General features: G+C 46.6%; 9 protein-coding genes across 9 annotated transcripts; 4 read left to right on the top strand and 5 right to left on the bottom strand.

The window, feature by feature from the left end:
- Positions 1-725: 725 nt before the first annotated feature.
- On the top strand, positions 726-2258 carry B0J16DRAFT_357231 (uncharacterized protein; the record flags this gene model as incomplete). The annotated part of the gene is made up of 5 exons (XM_046129528.1): positions 726-798; positions 919-1123; positions 1175-1337; positions 1391-1477; positions 1548-2258. 5 exons carry the CDS (start codon positions 726-728, stop codon positions 2256-2258), a joined length of 1239 nt encoding a protein of 412 aa, XP_045979664.1.
- A 1219-nt stretch (positions 2259-3477) lies between these two features.
- B0J16DRAFT_346249 (uncharacterized protein) lies at positions 3478-4728 on the bottom strand. Its single transcript, XM_046128421.1, has 2 exons — positions 4546-4728; positions 3478-4495 (listed from the first exon to the last, which is right to left on the bottom strand). Exons 1-2 carry the CDS (start codon positions 4628-4630, stop codon positions 3654-3656), a joined length of 927 nt encoding a protein of 308 aa, XP_045979663.1. The 5' UTR covers positions 4631-4728; the 3' UTR covers positions 3478-3653.
- Positions 4729-5115: 387 nt separating this feature from the next.
- B0J16DRAFT_374177 (uncharacterized protein) lies at positions 5116-6111 on the top strand (the record flags this gene model as incomplete). The annotated part of the gene is made up of 1 exon (XM_046130589.1): positions 5116-6111. The coding sequence occupies one exon, from the start codon at positions 5116-5118 to the stop codon at positions 6109-6111; it is 996 nt and encodes a 331-aa protein (XP_045979662.1).
- A 144-nt stretch (positions 6112-6255) lies between these two features.
- On the bottom strand, positions 6256-7170 carry B0J16DRAFT_386900 (insecticide toxin TcdB middle/N-terminal region-domain-containing protein; the record flags this gene model as incomplete). Its single annotated transcript, XM_046131610.1, has 1 exon — positions 6256-7170. The coding sequence occupies one exon, from the start codon at positions 7168-7170 to the stop codon at positions 6256-6258; it is 915 nt and encodes a 304-aa protein (XP_045979661.1).
- A 766-nt stretch (positions 7171-7936) lies between these two features.
- B0J16DRAFT_402455 (uncharacterized protein) lies at positions 7937-10453 on the bottom strand (the record flags this gene model as incomplete). The annotated part of the gene is made up of 2 exons (XM_046132657.1): positions 7937-10223; positions 10281-10453. 2 exons carry the CDS (start codon positions 10451-10453, stop codon positions 7937-7939), a joined length of 2460 nt encoding a protein of 819 aa, XP_045979660.1.
- Positions 10454-11551: 1098 nt separating this feature from the next.
- On the top strand, positions 11552-12068 carry B0J16DRAFT_386898 (uncharacterized protein; the record flags this gene model as incomplete). The annotated part of the gene is made up of 3 exons (XM_046131609.1): positions 11552-11659; positions 11839-11956; positions 12016-12068. 3 exons carry the CDS (start codon positions 11552-11554, stop codon positions 12066-12068), a joined length of 279 nt encoding a protein of 92 aa, XP_045979659.1.
- Positions 12069-13381: 1313 nt separating this feature from the next.
- B0J16DRAFT_402449 (uncharacterized protein) lies at positions 13382-14881 on the top strand. The gene is made up of 6 exons (XM_046132656.1): positions 13382-13592; positions 13643-14026; positions 14070-14144; positions 14188-14378; positions 14423-14495; positions 14548-14881. Exons 1-6 carry the CDS (start codon positions 13463-13465, stop codon positions 14871-14873), a joined length of 1179 nt encoding a protein of 392 aa, XP_045979658.1. The 5' UTR covers positions 13382-13462; the 3' UTR covers positions 14874-14881.
- Positions 14882-15458: 577 nt separating this feature from the next.
- B0J16DRAFT_374175 (amino acid/polyamine transporter I) lies at positions 15459-17129 on the bottom strand (the record flags this gene model as incomplete). Its single annotated transcript, XM_046130588.1, has 2 exons — positions 15459-15614; positions 15662-17129. The coding sequence occupies 2 exons, from the start codon at positions 17127-17129 to the stop codon at positions 15571-15573; spliced, it is 1512 nt and encodes a 503-aa protein (XP_045979657.1). The 3' UTR covers positions 15459-15570.
- Positions 17130-17908: 779 nt separating this feature from the next.
- B0J16DRAFT_386895 (uncharacterized protein) lies at positions 17909-18544 on the bottom strand (the record flags this gene model as incomplete). The annotated part of the gene is made up of 1 exon (XM_046131608.1): positions 17909-18544. One exon carries the CDS (start codon positions 18542-18544, stop codon positions 17909-17911), a length of 636 nt encoding a protein of 211 aa, XP_045979656.1.
- Between the last annotated feature and the right edge of the window lie 40 nt (positions 18545-18584).

Here is an 18584-nt window from a genome sequence, read left to right as displayed (position 1 = left end):
CTCATTGCATTGGTCATAGGACTTCCCTACAAGTCCGGCGTCCACCTTTGCACGTGTCTTCTGAGACGACCTTTACTAAAGTCCTCCTCAGGTACTGGCTTTTTGCGACAGCTCCATATCTATCTAATGGTTTTTCATTGCTATTACTTGATGATGACCTCTCGAGACCCTCGGGGCCATGGTTCATCCAACATGTTACAGGGACGAGCTTGAGATTCCCTCTTTACAGGGACCAGTAGCCTTAACCTTAGAATAGCCCCTGACACTCCTCAGTGACAAGTACTTACTGCTCTTGTTATTATATATTATATATTACCTGAACATGCTGTGTACATAATGGTGACCTTCATCCGCTTAGCGTTGTAGTGAAGTTGAAGCTTTCTTGATTGGGTTGTGTTACAGGCTCAAATTTTATGTAAAATAAGCCGGTTCGTAAGCTGACTGCATGAAACCTAATCTTGGCTCAGATAACAGCGGCCCAGTGGCATAGCGCAAATGGGAAGATTTCTGTTGAGAACCTGCCCTATCGGTTAATCTCGTAAAGCAAGAGGTCGGGTCCTAAATTGCCTAAAGCTGTGCCTCAAGCCAAGCCAAGGGATAACGGCCGGAGAGCGGACCGTACCACGTAAGAAATATCCCATTGCAGTTCAATGGACTGCTACTTCCGTCTGCCTTACCGTATCTATACCATTGAGTAAAACCCTGAGTTTTGCTAACTTCCGCCAATGAACGACCAGAGATCGCAACGCTATACCGTTTGCAGAGTTTTCTCCGTCTTGGCAGTAGTAGGGATCAGAGGTTATTGCAGATCCTCATTGTGAAGCATGTGCTATTTAGTCTCTTCTCATCTTCATTTTAACTCAAATTTCTCTTACCTATATCTCCAGCTATTCTAACAAGTCTAAATCAACTGCCCAGCTATGCTGTTCTCTGGGGTGTTCGCCGTCATTCTTGGTGCCTCGTCACTTGTCGCCGCTGCACCAACTGAGACATCTGCAAGCGATCTCATGTTGGATCTGAACCGACAAGCAACGAAAGCCATTGAGAAGACATTCGCTCAGTCTAATGCACGAACCACCCCTAGAAAGTGCACATTGGCTAACGTTGCAGTGCGTCGTGATTGGTAAGCTCCCTTCAGTAGCCTTGCAATGCTTCTTGTCTAATGAAAGTAAAGGAGGTCTCTGTCGAAAAAGGAGAGGAAGGCGTACATCAATGCTGTCTTATGCCTTCGCGAGAAACCTTCCAAAGCTGATCCAGCCTTTGCACCTGGCGCTCGCAGTAGGTATGATGACTTTGTGGCGGTTCACATCAACCAAACAATGAGTATCCATGGAACAGTAGGTACACAATTCATCAAAGCTGTGTTCTATCCATCTAATGAACCTTCAAGGGCAACTTTCTCACATGGCACCGTTATTACACTTGGGCGTATGAAAAGGCTCTTCAAGATGAATGCGGCTATAAGGGCACCCAACCGGTAAGTTTATCTTCAAGGAATGATACTTGTCTACTTTCATATCACAAGTCAGGTCCGCTAATAACTATAGTATTGGAATTGGTTCGAGACTCGTGACTTTGACAAAGACCCTTTATTCGACGGCTCAGAGACTAGCATGAGCGGTGATGGCGAATATTTCAAGCACAACGGATCCTTTGGCGGTAGAGGAACCATCCATCTACCCAGCGGCAATGGTGGTGGTTGTATTAAAAGCGGTCCTTTCGCTGATGCAATTGCCAATCTCGGTCCGCCTGCCCCCAGTATGGATGGAATGGTAGCAACCAAGACACCTCTCGAGTACAACCCCCGCTGCCTCCGCCGGGACCTAACAGCCTATGCTGTTGAACAGTGGATGACCTATCCGAATCTGTATAACCTTACACTCGGCATTGCTTCACGTAATATCGAAATCATGCAAAAGGAGTTTCAAGGAGGACGATTTGCAGAAGGATTCTTAGGCCTACATGGAGCTGGTCATTATACCATGGGTGGTGATTCCTCTGATCTCTATTCATCACCTAATGATCCTAACTTTTTCCTTCATCACTCGATGGTGGATCGCGTATATTGGATCTGGCAGGTTCTTCATCCAACGCAGGCCAACGATATCGCCGGCACTCTCACTGTATCTAACAACCCTCCTAGCAGAGAGGCTCTTAAGTCTGACCCCCTGAACATGGGGGTTAATGCTGCTGAGATTACTATCTCTGACGCACTTGACACGATGGGGGGCTCGCCGCTTTGCTATATCTATTTGTAGTACAACAGTAGCTCCTCAGCAACATCTACTTCGGAGGCTAGCCATTTTCATTTCCTCTGGAGTAAGTAGTTATTCGACTAAATACCTACGAATCTTAATCAAGCGTTCGCATTTCAGATATAACAAATATTACTCTACCTGACTAACTATCACAATCGCCCAACCCGTAACGCTTATCCGTTGAATCGCATCCAGGAGAAGCAGACAGTTTGGTCCAGTGTTGTTAATAGGCTTTCATAAAAAGGTTTCCTTACAATAGTAACCTTTTGTAAAGGATACTTTCCCCCACACTTTAGGCCTGACGAAGTCAGAGACTATTTTCCCTACACAGCCCTTCTGTGTATGCCGATCTCCATCTTCTATTGGCGATGGAGCCATGTCTTTGACTTGAAGAATTCTACCTGTTGAAATGTGAAGGGAGTATCTATTCAGAGGGTTAGGGTTAGGTACACTTTGGCCCTTCAAATCGGAACCTTGGCCAATATAACTTATAGCACAGCTTCTCATGTAGCTATCACTAGACAACGCTACTAGGACTTTAAAAAACCCAATAAACGGACATCATTAATAACTTCTCTTGCATTTAAGTATTAGAGCTGAATGCTATTACTAATCTAATAGACTGCTCAGTAGGTTAACAGTCCCTTTATACCTGTATTCTTCGACAAGCAGCATCGGTGTCTGCCCGCAATCGCTAATTACATTAGGATCAACCTTTCCAGTATCAAGAAGCAGCTTAACGATTTTCTGGTTTCCCTGCTCTACAGCTTGAAACAAGCAATTCGAACTAAAGTTTGCCCCTCCCACTGTGGGAAGCAACATTACAACTGCGTCATGCCCATTCTTAACTGCTATTACTAGTGGGGATCTGCCATACTTCTTCTTAACATTAACATCGTCCTTAGATATCTCCATTAGCTTACTAGTGATTTCCCTATACTTAATGCTATTAGAGAGGAACTTTAAGCTAAAGCTAGTTATTTTATTAGACTTGGTTAAAATAAAAGGATAAGTTATCTAGATAGATAATAAATTAAAGACTTAAAAAGGTTATACTATCCCTATTAAAATGTTATTATCTGTTGTAGTCTAAATGCTTAAATGAAATTTTCAAGAAGTACTTAGTTTAAGGCTGCTATATTGGTTGCGGTATGTTGAGTTGCAAGTCTGATGTTTCCCGGGGTTATAAAGTTGATATTTAAGTTGCAGTGTATAGGGAGGAAAGAGCTAAGGGGTTTTTTATTTGCATTATAGCTAAATTCGAGATAAAGATAAACGGGCAATATCCGGCTTATATGCTTGCAACTGAACTATGCAGCCAAACGAGTTCGAGCCCCTTCCAGCAGCTGAGCCCCGTTCCGTCCTGATGCTTCTCCTCGTTCTACAAGATGACAGTCAAGACATACACAGGGGCAGTAGATCTTCCCCTCTTCTCTGCCTCCAAGCGTTTGAACTGCGTACCAAGTCCGTACACTCACCGATGGCCCATGACCACCTCGCCAAAAAGCTAGGGGTAACTTCCCAGCTTTCACTAAGATGCGGCTCACCCCATAGAATCAATCCAGTGTCTTGTTTTGGCCAATAATCCCCCTGTTCCTCTGGTGCTTGCTTTGGTACATCCGGCGGGACGATATAAACAAAATCACCGACTAAACCCTCCATGAACTGCAGATGGTCAAAATTGCGTTGATTTCGTATCAAGTTGTCACGAAGATCTGGGAACGGCAGTATATCCATCCAGGTTGGATGCGGCGAATGCATTTGAAGTTCGGTTGGTTCCAGACGGGCTGGTAGTGCCCACCGTTGATCAACTGGACGAACCAATGACACCTGACACAATAGCATCGAATCAGAACATAAAGTCGGAAAGGAAGATGTCGTGACGAAGCTATCCATCAGGTACATCATAAGCTTGTTGGCCATGAACCCTCGACATACATTGTGGCCGATGAGATGGATGAGGCTATGATCGGGAGATATAGAACATCCTAGTTTATGCCCTCTTGCAAGAGCTTGCGAGAACACTTCTTCAACTTCTTCTACCTCAGAAGAAGACGTCTTTCCGTCTTCGTTTGAAACAGCGCTGCATTTTTCACTGATGTATGCATCAGTGGAGAGTTTGGCCGGCTCTTGCGCAGCATTTGCGGTGTCCGCTGTGCCAAGCCTCCAGCGGTCAACTTGATAAGGTCGTTTGCCGGGCTGAAGACTCTTTTCGGCTTCTTTCCTCATGCGTTCCCATATTTCCCTTTAGTACTATGGCATGTTCACTGGAGATAAGAACACTTACTCCGCGCTCGTTGGTTGAGTCGGTTCTGCGTTCGCTTCCGGTCTTTCCGCTCTTGGGCGCGATCGACTTGGTTGACGGGCATCATTACAGTTTTTGTTCAGGGGGTTGAAACTTGATGATTGAGAAAATGAAGCCATGCTACCAAATGAGGAAAGAACATGTCAGCCAAAATGATGTTTAAAGGGCTTGGTCCCCGAAAGGAAAAAGACGTCAGCCTGCTGACGAATCGTTGGTTCCGCAGCCCAGTCCGCAAACTCCGACGCTAGACCAAAATAGGCAGAAAATGTCAGCCATGATACCTCATGCTGGAACCAACAGCCCCCAGTTTGAGAGGTCATGTTGGCTCGAAAGCTTGACATTTTCCATCATGTATCCCTCACAGCAAAACATGCCTTTGTTGGTACTTACAGGATTAGCGTCGTGTGTTGTTGGTGTAAGTTAAATGGAGAGGTCGAGTCAAGTATATAAGTAGGCATACGACAACGAATCTAGCATTTTAAATCATCACAAGCTTCTCGCATATCATTAAGCCCATCACCCATTACTATATTCTAGCATTTGATTTCAACCATGTCTCCATACGCGGCGGCATATGACAACCCTCAAGGTCCTGGCGACGCCAGACCTACCGCCCTACAAATCATCAAAGCCGAAAACGCAGAAGGCACACTCAGAAGCAAAGTTGTGGTCATCACCGGCACTTCAGCTGGCCTTGGTGTTGAGACCGTTCGAGCTCTTTCTGAAACTGGAGCAAGACTTTTCTTGACCGCAAGAGACCTCAAGAAGGCACAGAAGGCCTTGGAGGGAATATTCGATACCAACCGCATGGAGCTTGTTGAGATGGATCAAGCTTCATTCGAGAGCGTTCGTGCTGCGGCGAACTACATTCTGGACAAAACGGATAAGGTCAGTATTCTTGTTGAGAATGCAGGCGTTATGGCTGTTCCAACCCTTGAGTACACGCAAGATGGTCACGAGATGCAGTTTGGAACAAACTATCTCGCTCACTTTCTGTTCTTTCAGTTGCTCAAGCCTGCATTACTCGCTGCCGTCACTCCGGAGCTCAGCTCACGAGTAGTTGTCCTTTCTTCCTCGGCGCACCACAACAGTTCCATCAATGAGTCCGATAATTACAATTTCCAAAAGGGCGGCTATGATCCACTAGTCGCCTATTCTCAGTCCAAGACTGCTGATATCTACCTGGCGAACCAGATAGACCGTCTGTACGGCGATCAGGGCCTTCACGCTACGAGTGTTCATCCTGAAGGCATCATGACCGAGCTTGCAAGGCATATACCCGAAGCTCAGATCAGGGCTATCGCTGATAATGAAAAAGCCCAGAAGTTCCTACAGAATGCGGAGCAAGGAGCTGCAACCACCGTCTGGGCTGCCATCGGCAAGCGGTGGGAGAAAGCTGGAGGGAGATATCTAGCAGAATGTGACGAAGCGCCGCCAGCTAAGCAGGCTGAGCTTCATTTTGGCAGAGGATATGTGCCGCACGCATATGACCCAGAGCGTGAGGCTCGACTTTGGAATGACTCGTTTAAGATTGTAGGTTTAGCTTAAAGAGATATTGAGATAGACAGGTATAAGACTTAATTAATGGCAATAGCTTACATCTAGACTCTATAATGTTTACTTGTGCTACCTATAGTAGTTTCCTAATAGTAAAGGTTAGTATCTATATTTTAAGGTTAAAATAGAGTAGTATTAACTATTTAAGCTATATGCGAGCGCAAAGCTGTGTTCGATTCGTGCGTCGCTAGGATCCCGTTCCATCTGGCAGGAGATTGACTCCCTGGGAAACACCGAGCATACGGAGTGCTGGTGAGAGTCTTGTGCCCCTTGCACAACTTTGACCGCGTAGTTGTTCTCTTGTATGAGATACGGAATGGTGGCTTTGTCGCTGGCGACCTCACCATACACCCCCTTTCTGAGTATGCGTCCCTTTAGAGCCCGATAGCACTCCCTGAGCGCATCCGTACTCAGTCCGCTCCCGGGAGCAATGGAATCAGGCAGCAGGGGTCCGGAAACACCACCCCCGGATGTATCTTCGGGTGAAGCTGAAAAGTACTCGCGCGAAAGCTGTTGGCTCCAAGTGTCGCCGCCGACGAAGACGCCTGTGTGGAACCAGGTGGTAGTTCTGACGGGAGGAACATGCCAGCAGGCGTCTATATTTGCAGAGGAACGACTTCTCATTGCCGCAAATGAGTCAGTGTCCAATTCTTCGATCCCCGCAAAGCCTCTGAATTCCCTTTCGGTGCCATCAAGATAGCCGTGGTGGTAGTTGAAGCGTCGCACAAAGTGCACTTGGCTTATCTTGTCCGAGATTTTCACTTTTTCAACGCAGTGAACCGGGAAAGGCACGTTCGCGACCCAGGGGTCACCCTTCTCGAGGTCATCCAGGTAGAACTTGGTGGAGGGGGCGTAATGCAGGGCCGTCTTGGCTCCAAGGTTGTTAATGATCTTGCTGAGTAAGTGCGGCTTCTTGCCCTTGTTCAGGTCGATGCATCGAAATTGCTGTTGCGTCAGAGATGGCGTGCTCGTTGACCAAACAATGCAGATTTTACCGTTTCCGAGGAGGTCTACCGTGTGTACAGAGATGGTGTCGTCCAGGGGAAACATATTAGGCAAATGAAAAGAATAAAACATATACGAAGAATGTAAATAGAAATAACAAAACAGGCCGAACGGAGATAAATCCCGAGATAAGCTGACACGAATGAGTGAGACTCAAGACTCAAGCGAAACATCCGATGACGTTCAAAGAGAGCCATAGCGGCAGTAGACAACAAGAGAAAGAAAAGAAGCTGACAGGGAGCATCTCTAAGGATCCACTCTATTTTCTAGAAAAGATGATAACAAAGATATTTTCCTAGGCTAAGGCTAGAGCATGTAAAAATCCGGAACATTGAAGGTGGGCAGCAATACAGAGGGCTGCTAATTCCATCTGCTTGCCTTATGTAGGCTGTCTTGGTGAAAGGTAATAGGTCCAGATACAAGACTAAGTGAACAGCTAGCTGCGTGTGCTTTCTGAAAGAGAATACATATCTCTCTCTGGCTCTCTCGAGTATGATTCAGAGAGCGAGCGATGGAGTAGCAGTGCTACTGCACTTGTGGCCAGCAGCAGCTAGCTGTAGTGGGTAGCGGTGCTGGAGATAAGCTGCAGCACAGCGCTAAAAGCGCTACAGAAGCAAGGAATTAGTGGGTATAGTCTTCTGAATTTTACTTAATAACTTAATAAAGACTACAAAATTCCATCGCAATTTTCAGTAGGCACTGCATTGAATATGCAGTCTTGTTAAGGGTTTGAAACCACTGTAGAGTTAACACATTGTCTTATCTCAATATTTCGACAGTTTCGGGGTCAAGTTATAGATAAATATCTAAATTATGATAGCATCTTAGGTCTAGCTGATGCATCGTCGAGGAGGTGATAAGGTATGCTTTTTACTAGGTCATCTGTAGGGTTGTATGTCCATTCTCTCTCGTTCAAGTTGTCTTTGCCTTTGCCTTTAAGCAGTCTCTCTATCCTTCCCCTCACCGATGGCTTTTCGTCTTCCTCTGGCTTCCCCTCAAGACTTGTATACTCCTCCTCTAAGGTGGACAGACCCATCGTCACTTTGAGATATCGTTGAACCTGCAGGTCTTGCACTCCCTCAAAGGAATCATCCTGCAGCTGCCTCTCAGGGTCATACAGACTCAACCCCATCATCGACTCAGACGAGTTTCGTCTCTTGAGTGCTGACGCTTTGAAACGCTTGAATGAGCTCGAGAGGGACGCCTGGGAAGACCGTGACGACCGAGATGCCAACGATCTGGACATGGTAGGGTTTCCAGTCAATGCGCTGAGGTATATAGAGGATGTCCTAAGAGAAGATGAAACACGGGAAGAATCGAACGATGGTGCATATTGCCTTTGCTTGACATATGCGATGGCATCTCTCTCTCCGGTAGAGTCTGATTGATCCTGTGGCAGAGCTAACCATTCCATGAACTCGTTGTCTTCTGATGTGGATCCCATCTCGCTAGCCTCTGCCTTCAGAGTCGTGACCTCTCTCAGTGTGGTAGAAGTGGATGTTGTCGGGCGGCTCTCTCCCTCTTTTCTGCCGGCCAGGACCAATTTCAGTGCCTCTATCTGGTAAGTTTGGATTTGTTGAGCGAGGACACTCTTACGACCTGCTGGTGGGGACCAGGAGTAGTGTTCAACAAATTCTGTGACGAATTCTCTTTTAATTTGGTCCGGCATCCATCGATGTACGAGAAGGAGCGTCTGCACGACACTACGGTAGTCTTGCCGGTCCGAGTCTCGAAGCTCTAATAGCCTGCCTTCTGGGTCTAGCGGCGGCGTGACGTGTTGAGAAAGAAGTAATGACTCTCGGACGATCATCCTGCTGATGACCATCAGGAACTGTGTGGCGGATATCGTATGACACTTCCAAATAGGAGGAGTGTTATCTTGTATCTTCGTCCAGAGAAATGTGAATAAAAGGCTGGTCTTTGCCCAAATATAAAGTGGATCGTGTTGAACAGCCAAATGGCTCATTTCATTGGGCTCCATCTTTTCGTGCTGTACTGCATCGTAGTGCATAGATATTGGCAAAGGCTCACTCTTGTTAAGTGCTCCCCAACAACGATCGAGGCAATCCCTGATGTCCAAGACCATCGATGTCGCATCCCATTCGAGGGAATTCAGCAAGTTCTCTTGAATATCGGCGACCTTGTATCCTGGAAGAAGGCGAAGCAATGTCCAAAGGTCTATCGTTGGTGGAGCATTGTGTTCTTTTTTCTGCATGCTCTGAAGGACTTGCTCCCCAGAAAGACTCAAAGTATCTGGTGGAGCAAGTTTGTCAAAGGCCTTTGTGAACCCTTTGGCTTGATTCAGATGCTTTTGCACCAGACTGGCATCATCGCTATAATGCTCATAGATCTCTGCAAGGTGCCGATGGAACAGGAAGGATTGCACAGGGCACATCTCAGCTTTGCCTGAGGGAGGTTGGTTTGACCGATCTTCAGACAGAGGATCATTGCTTGTCTCTAGCTCAGACTCCATCATTTCCTTCACGATCTCAGAGGCTCTTCGTGTCTTGGCAGTTCTTGCCATATCGAGTATTCTATCGCGTCGCTGTTTGGGTGAAAGGGACTCGTATGGAAAGGGCACCGAGAGCTTGCGATAATACCAGAATGCTTTGTTGTAACGGTAGCAGCAGACTAAATAGTCTGCCGACAGCTCGTCGTCGTACCTTTCTTCATACCTTGACCTTGAGTCTACAACTTCCTCTTCCACCGATGTCGTTAACATGAGGTCAGTGTCATTGGAGAAGTCCAATTGTGTTTGTGGCAGGCTTTCAGTGGGTGCGTTGCCTGGTTCATCATTGGGTTTCATTCGCTTCACCAGGCGACGAACGAAGGGTGAAGAGGAGTCATGAGTCGTTGTATTGCTTCTGCGACTGATGGAGCTTGCAGCACTTCTTGGGCGCTTGCTCGACTCATCTGTGACTGTCGGCTCTTGGTCCTCCGCGATGTCTATATTGGTCGTACTAGGAGGCACATTTCTGGCAGCATCGCTAGTCGTGGATTGAGTAGCTACCTCGCTCAGTGATGGTTCGATAGAGCTGCCTCCGCGACGCTGCTTCTGAAACCCCCACCGTCTCGTTGCTTTTGAGAACTGGTCCCGGCTATAGGCTTTAACATCAGATGTCAACAAGCAAACATAGGGAAGAACCTGGACTCACGATAAATTGAACCCGAAATTTGTTTTGAGATGCTGAATAACTTGGTCGCGAGTATAATTTTGACTCAAGTACAGATCCCCAATTAGCTCTTTATGCTCATCCACAGCTCCCTCCGAAAGACCAGCAGCTCGTGGAGCACGGGTCTCGATGAAGGTCAACCGTCGTGTAGCCATTAGGAGTTGTGCGACTGGGACAAAGAAGGTCTGCAGAGAATCACGTTCGTCCGACAATAAACAGCAAAAGTCAGAGTTACACCACACATGCACATATAAAGTAATACACAAGAGCAAGTTAAGCTGTCAGTGGTCTATTGTCGCTTTCAATTATTGGATCTGTGGTTTCTCCTCACCAAAGGAGTAAGCAATTAACACGTCATGCTCAGCTCGTGCTGGTAAGATTGGAGTAATCCTTGTCTGGGATCATTAATTGGACAAGAGGACACAACATTTGTTGTTGTTTCAACCTCCAAGGACAGGACTAAGCCAAATATGGCAGTTCCAATGTTTTGTCTCAGGCTCCTGCTTCACCGCCAAAAAACGTTAGCCACATTTCCAAGCCACATTCCTTTACCATGGACGTATGTCACCAGCTTTATCCCAACTTCATAACGGGGGGCCAGAGTGGAAAATAGCAGACCATTCCTGATCTGGCAATTACAATTAGCAATATGATACTGAGGCTCTTTCCACTGCCTGACCCTTCGATGTAGGAGACCTCTCCATGTTCAGGGGTACCTCCTTATGATCTGACTACGCTGGCCGATCAGCTGGAACCGCTGCTGTAACTCTGTTCCACCTTTTGTCTCATTCCCGGGGACTTGGGAGTTTGGAACTTCCCAATCGAGATAAAACAAACCACTGAATTGTCGCTTGAGTGTTATGCGACTGTTTTTGAGTAAGAGAGACTTTGATAATGCAATTAGACTTGAAATAATTCATTCATGCATTCATTCATCTCCCAAAGACCTGTTTGCTACCATATTAGTAAACTTTGTATTGTCCGAATCTGGCAATGCCAAAGATGTAATGCCAAGTATTGCCATGACAGTTACCTCGTCCCGTAATCGAGCTTGGTTGAGATTGACCCATATCCTAGATAGGACTGAATGAAGCAGCAACTATCATCTTCGACTATATATGATGTGCCGGTACCATACGTTTGAATTCGACACGCTCCATCGCCTTCTGCAACTCAACCATCAAACACTACGACCCTAACGGCACATCTATTATCATCGTACATCTATCTATTCTGTTACAACCCTATTCAAAATGGCTCTGGATCCCATCAAGTACAGCCAGAAGAAAGCCCAAGATAATATAGTCGCCCATACTGGTGCCTGGACTCAAGTTACCAGCACCTATCCTGCGAAAATCGAGGTATGTCCAATATTGTTGCACCTAAAGCTTCTGGCTAACCGTGAGGGTCTCCAAGATGGAGGAAAAAGCACAGGATTCTAAGAAAAAGGCCGAGAAAAAGAACTGAATGCTTGTAGTTGAAGATGCACACATGTTAGATGATCAGTAACTGACATAGTTTATAGGACTATATTTCGTAGTCGGATCAACTCAGTATGTATCCGGCTCTTCTCGAGTTCATCGCCGATAAGAAGAGGCATACCTTGCTAATGGTACCTGCAGGTCCTGACTTTCACGAGTTCCTGATTAATGACAGAGGTAGGCTACAGTTTCTGGGGCTGAGATATAATTGTCTGCTAACGGTGAATTTTTTCCAGAAAAGGACATTGCCCGTCGACAGCTAATGCGTGAGCGAAGAAGCGGTGTTTAAGGTTCTTAGGAGTCTGGGCGGAAGGCAAAGAGTTAGGGGGGGATCAGAGGTGGATTAAGATAGGTGGACATTAGCACAGGCATCGCAATATTGGGATGTTTCCTTGGCTATTCTATTCACAAGCTATGCCAACCTGAGGCTCCGGACAGATTGGCGATGTTTAGAAGGGTTCTATTTATGGTTACTTGGAACGAAATGCTGCGAAAAGTCCAACTTGAATAGAAGGTCTCTTATCACAGACACTCATATCGACGAGCCTGAGAGACAGATTGTTGTTGGAGTTATTGTATCCAATGTGACTTAGTGGCTGGGTTCGATGTTTAACTTGTGTCGCAAAAACGCCGAAGGTGTCTCAAGCGCCCATCAGGGACACCGGACGAGTAGCATGGATTAAGCCCCCAGGAAACACCATTAAATCGTGTAACAGCTCGAAACCAGAAAAGACAGTTTACGCCAATTCACGATCGCGAGAAAGATGACGATAACAAAAGGGAAATAAAGAAAGTTAAAAAGACAATAAAAAGTCCATCCAAAATCGCAACAGTTAAAGGTGAGTTCATTATGCTTTAAATTAATTCAGCCCAGTTAAGTACAAATAATGGAGGATATATCCAAGCCCAGGTTAGGTGGATATTCATTCATCGCATGAAGTAAGCGCACCTACCCCCTCCGGGCTGCTTCGCATTATCAATAGTGGGTAGTTGCGCTGGAGCTGTGCGCAATTAGTGGACCGCTGTGCTACAATATTAAAGAAGAGCAGTGTAACTACAGGGTACCATATAGTCTACAGTATTCATAGGCTCCTCCTATTTCTGGAAATCTCTTCGCCAATTATTTATTTTATACTCTCTGGCAATATCTGAGCTTTATCTTGCTGGGTAATTCACCTACGGGGAAGCTCTGCAGTTCAATCCGAAAGGGTGGTCATTATTATGCCTCCATTACAGCTAACTAGAAGCGCCATGTAAGGGTACGGTGCAGTCCAGAATGAAGTTCAGTAAACCGCTTCTCTAACGCGACACTCATAAAAGAATTTAGTTTTCGTGCGCGCTCCACATAGAGGTACTTAGAAACCGACTATACCATGACAAGTTCATAGATAGTCATTCTCTTATCACTGGCAGGCCCTCAGGTCTGTCTCCAAGTTGTCCTGAACTTCTTTCCCCCGCATCCGATCTTAGGCGCGGGGTCGAACCGGATCGTGGAAAATTACCGTTCGTAGCTATAAATTACCGCTTGCAGTCTAGCGCACCATGACGAACCGATCCAACATTACTGGCTAAGCGAAGTGTCCCAAAGCGGCAAGTTTCTGGGCCACGGATATCATCGCCACAGAAGTTTTTAAATACGCTTATTCCCATCAACAAAGAGTCAAACAGCAATCAGTATCAATCATGTCTTCACTACTCGAATCAATTGGTCTAAGACAGGATCTCGTGCCTTTGGCTGCTGTGGCCTTTGGCATTGCTTTCCTTTTCGTGGCATATGAATGGATGCGCAAAGGCAGGGCTGCTAAAGCTGTTGGTAAGTCATGTCGCGATGACTTCAGATTGAAGGACTGACTAACAACCCAGCCAAACCCGACGATTTAGAATGGAAAACACCTTCTCCCAAACCACTACCTGACTTTGATCTCGACATCACCAAACCCCAACTCTACCGTCCCTTCCGCCATGGTCCCAACCACGTAACAATGGGCATTCGCAAGCTCGACTGGAACAACTGGATCGAGATGGACTCTAACTTTACGTGGTTCCACGATACTAAAGTGTCAGAGCTAGAAAAGGACATCGATGCGCATGTTCAGTATGTTGATAATGCGGTTACGCGAGATGCTTGTTTTGAGGTTTTGGAGGAGTTGACGGCTTGGTTGACTGTGCGATATCCTAAGATCTTTTCGCTGGAAGGTGGAAAGTTGAGGAACAGTCTTACTGGAGAGGCTTTCGACTATCCTGCTAGTAAGTACAACCACCGGAATGGTGTTCTTTCCTGACCGTTTAGGTGATCCGAAGGAAGCCATGGCTACGGCAGCGAAACTCGTACAAGACGACCTAGTCATCATGGTCGAAGAAGACGGTAAGCCTCCAACCTACTTGTCCCTACAAAGCTAATTCGTTAGATGGTCACTATCATCTCGACGCAGGAGCAGTCTGTCTCCCCGGTTTCTGGCGGTTGAGCGAGAAGTTCAGAATGTCTCTTGATACTCTTCACATCGAAGCCAAGGTTCCCCACTACCAGACCAAGCTACAACGGTCCATGAACAAGTTCTTCAAATCTATGCAGCCAGACAAGGCAGTTGTTCGCAACAATGTGAGTTTCCTCCAAGTATGGGGTGAGCTTAACTAACTGTTTAGTTCTTTATCCAACTTGACGATGGTCTTCACTGGTCTCATAGAATGGGTGATCAAAACAGTAATGAAGTCGCCTGTGAGTCTCTTCCACACTTTCTCATACCGATCCATGACTGACCAGCTCCTAGCTTGGGAAACTGCAAACGATAAAGGCCTCACCATCGAAGATCTCTACTTCCGCTCCGAACGTCAATCCCTCCGTCGTCTCCCTCGTTCTAAGGCTCTGCTTTTCACCATCCGAACCTATTTCGAGCCGATTACACGTATCGCGCAAGAACCTCATGTTCCAGGTCGTCTGGCTGAGGCAATTGACAATTGGGATGAGGCTGCTTCGTTATATAAGGGAAAGCATCATTGGGAAGGCATCTTATTGCCTTATTTACGTGAGCAGGATGAGAAACAGAAGGAGAGTGGTATTTTAGAGAAGGCTCCTGAGGGGAGCTTTCCTTACTAGTTAGTTAGACTGGAATAGATTGGTAGTAATTGAACTTTTGCTCTATAGACCTGCCCGCTTGGGAGATCCAGCTTTAGTGTTATTACAACTAAAGTAAACCGTGATGAGATGCACTATCTAGTAGCCTGCGTATTTTAGGGCTTTTAAGAATGCCTAATTCTAAAAAGCAAGAATGACATTTTAACAGCGTTGGATGCAGGCAATTGAAGCTGGGAACCTGCGTGGATTGCTTCAAGACGGTATTTTCTACATACCGCTCTTTAGCTGACACCCCAACCCTCCTTTGTAGCAATCGACCAGACTTTCTGTAATGAGGATGTTAGCTTATCTAAGCCACTGCGCCAAAAGGCAGTCTTAGCCCCTATAAGTTATAGATAGCTAAGTAAAGGTAACTTATAGAGGGTTTACAGTACCCTTACAGGGGGCTTACCTCCTTACACTTTTACTGTCGGCCATCCTCTATTGCATTGAGATACCATTAACTACACTTACATTTACACGTCATGCGAAATCGACCTTAACGGCTACAGCGTTGATCCACCTGTCAAACCGAGATGATAAGCCTCTTTCGGTAATTAGTCAACTCATTCTACAACTTTATCGTCCAAACAGATAGTCACATACACTGGACACAATAGTTTCCAAATACGGCTAGTCATCTACTGAGTACCTACTCTATCAAGCACCCCATACCATCCTAATTCATCTGCCACTCCGCCTCGACCTTCGGTTCCGTAAATGCTAGCACAGTTAGTAATTGTCTAAGCAAGGACAGGGGACACACTTACTCCTCTTTCCCCAGACAAAGTACCACACCCCGCACAAAAACAGGAAACCCACGAGGACTACAGACGCATAGTTCATAGTCTCTGCCGAAACAGGCAATGCAGAAGGCATGCTGAACAGGATCAGCTGGAAGAGGATCCACAAGACGGATATCGAGTTTGCTACTGTTCCGGTTCTGCCGAGGTACCATTTTGCTTTTGAGACTTCTGTTCGACCAAAAGAAAGGCTCAAGGCGATGGGGATCAGATAGGCTAGAGCCAGAGCGACAACGCCTACAGAGACGAAGGCTGTGAAGGCGCTGGTGCTGCCGAGATTAATGCAGCCTAAGGCGATCTCGACGACTGTGACAAGAGCGAGGGCGTAGATGGGCTGATTGAAGAGGGTACGTAACCAGATGTTGGACCCAGGGAGCATGCCGTCTCTTGATAGAGCCCAGGTACATCGTGACGCTGTTGTTGTGATGCTCATAGAGCAAAATAGGGTGACAAGAAGAACCATGACTAGTAGTGCCAAGCTGAGGGGTTTTGATCCAGTGACAGTGTCGATGATGAACGGGAGTGCTTGACCATAAGGAGCAGCGAGGACATCCTCCAAAGGTGGTAGAGTAAAGCAGATAGGTAGTACAAAAGCCAGCATAGACACACCGCCAATGGGAATACACATGGTGATGGCTCTGGGAACTTCAATCTCTGGGTTGGCACACTCCTCAGTCATGCTCATGATTAGTCCGATGGCCGAAAGAGCATAAGCAGGAGGCAATAGTCCAATGAAGAAAGAAAAGTTTCCCCAGCCAGATATACTCGGATCAAAATGCCCTAACCCATAGGTCACTGAATGCCTTCCTTCTTTAGCAGTACAAGCCAAAGCGATAAGGATGGCTACAATAGTGACAACGCTCCAGATAGCAGCTGCAGTATCGACCAACGGCAAAGCCTTATCAGCAACAGCGCAAAGCGCAAAGATAAGAAGGCAAATGCCAAAGAAGATATATAGTGTTTCGTTCGCGGTGGCAGTCCAGTCGGGTCGATACATAGTAATCGTCGCGACGATAATTGAAGCAAAGCCAAAATTGACAGATAACGCAATCGTCCAGTTGCCGATCAACCAGACCCAGCCCGTGAAGTAAGCCGTGGCATGTTGATAGCTTTTATTCTCGGTGAGCCGGTAGGACCAGTAGTATACTCCTGAAGATGTTGGGTATCGAGAGGCGAGTTCGCCGAGGGACAGAGCGACTGCGCCTTGGAGAAAGACGACTACCAAGACACCGACGAAGAGGGAGAGCTGGCCACCGCCGTAGATGGTAGAGATTAAAGGACCGCCGACACCGTAGGGTACTGCTGTGATGGCTAGGGACATGCCCAGGACTGAGATAAAGGATCTGTTTTTTCGGAGTTGTGGTGTCGAGACATCTTGGATAACTCCTTGACGAGAGCTTTCTGTTCGATAGAGAGATTCTGTTTTAGGAGACATGATTGATACTGACAACTTCAAAAAGGAACACAAGATGCACTGAAGACTTTAATAGACTGAGAGAGTTATATCTTGGGGAAAAGCTATTACCAAAGAGGTAACATGATAGGCGTTGGGAATCCGGGGAAAGGATGATAAGACTAGGCTGTTTGCGGCATGTTTTTAGGACAAATGGCTCCGTTGGTGTGGTCCACACTACGCCACTAGCTTCGCATATCGGGCGGAAATTGGGGACATGATAGTGATCATTGGCAGATCTGGCGACATAGAGGGGGTATTATAATCGTGGGCATGAAGTGGTCGTCTTTTATACCGTTTACAACTATCAGTGACCGGGCCGGGTATTCATCACTGGGATAGGCACGCCACGACTGCTACTCTGCGGGCGTTGGATTGAGATATTGACTTGGACAAAGGATCAGACCGGAAATGGACCGGTTCATTAGAATTCATGTCATTGAATTCCAGGAAGTCGGCAACTTGAGCTAAATTCCTCACCCAGGCGTCACCAGGAGTCGCTTTATCCTGGGGTTAATTGCGGCTTACTGAAGTGGAGACATCCCAACCGATGCACCTTGGAGGTTAGTGTGATGGTAAGCCAGTAGTCTGGACAACCTGGGGAACGTGGAGAATCAGGCAAACTCTCTTGGGCTTGCTACCGAGTCGTGCATTTTGAGGTAGGATAGGTTGCCGAGTTCTAACTGATGGATCATGCGATAACCCTAGCGTACGTTGAAGTGATAGTGAAATTAAAATTGAACGGGTGTTTATCGAGAAACTCAAATGACCATCCTCAACCTGAGTTTATCCTGCTCTATAATCTCGTCTTTCTTGGCGACAAGCTCCTCCATATCCCATGGACAGCTTACATATCGCCCTCCAAGCCACTCTCTGCGTTCAGAAGCCAACCATGCAATTGTATCACCAGCTATATCAGGGTGATGAGGAAGTGCGTTCCTGACCGCTTCGGGTGCTCCTTCGGTAATCTTTGTTTTGATCGCGCCCGGATTCACACAGAAAGTCAAGAGTCCTTGTTCCGTATACTCAACTTGCAACGACTCGGTCCATCGTAGCACTGCAAGTTTTGAACTTCGATAACTCCCGCTGCCGGGACGAACACTCAACGCGCCTGAAGACGATATGTTGATCATAATGCAAGAACTATCAGACTTGGCATAGCTTGATAATTGCATTGGGAGAAATGCACGCGCGATGTTGAATAGTCCCCGAATGTTGACTTCCCATGTTCGCCAGTATACTTCCGGATCTGAGTCGAGGAATGGTTTATATGGTTCCATGTGCGCAGCATTGTTCACAAGAATGTCCAATCGTCCGCTGAACTCTTTCTTTACCGAATCATACATTTCTTTGACGCTATCCTGACTTGCAATGTCAACCTTGTAGCCAAGCACCATGGGCTCTGGGCGGTTGGCTTGCGTTGCGGCTGACTTCAAC

The sequence above is a fragment of the Fusarium flagelliforme genome (genome assembly GCF_020744385.1).
Source record: "Fusarium flagelliforme strain FIESC 12 MPI-CAGE-AA-0113 chromosome Unknown B0J16scaffold_6, whole genome shotgun sequence".
In the NCBI taxonomy this organism is placed as follows: domain Eukaryota; kingdom Fungi; phylum Ascomycota; class Sordariomycetes; order Hypocreales; family Nectriaceae; genus Fusarium; species Fusarium flagelliforme.
Note: the sequence above shows the minus strand (reverse complement) of the source record. Positions and strands in the feature narration are given on the sequence as shown.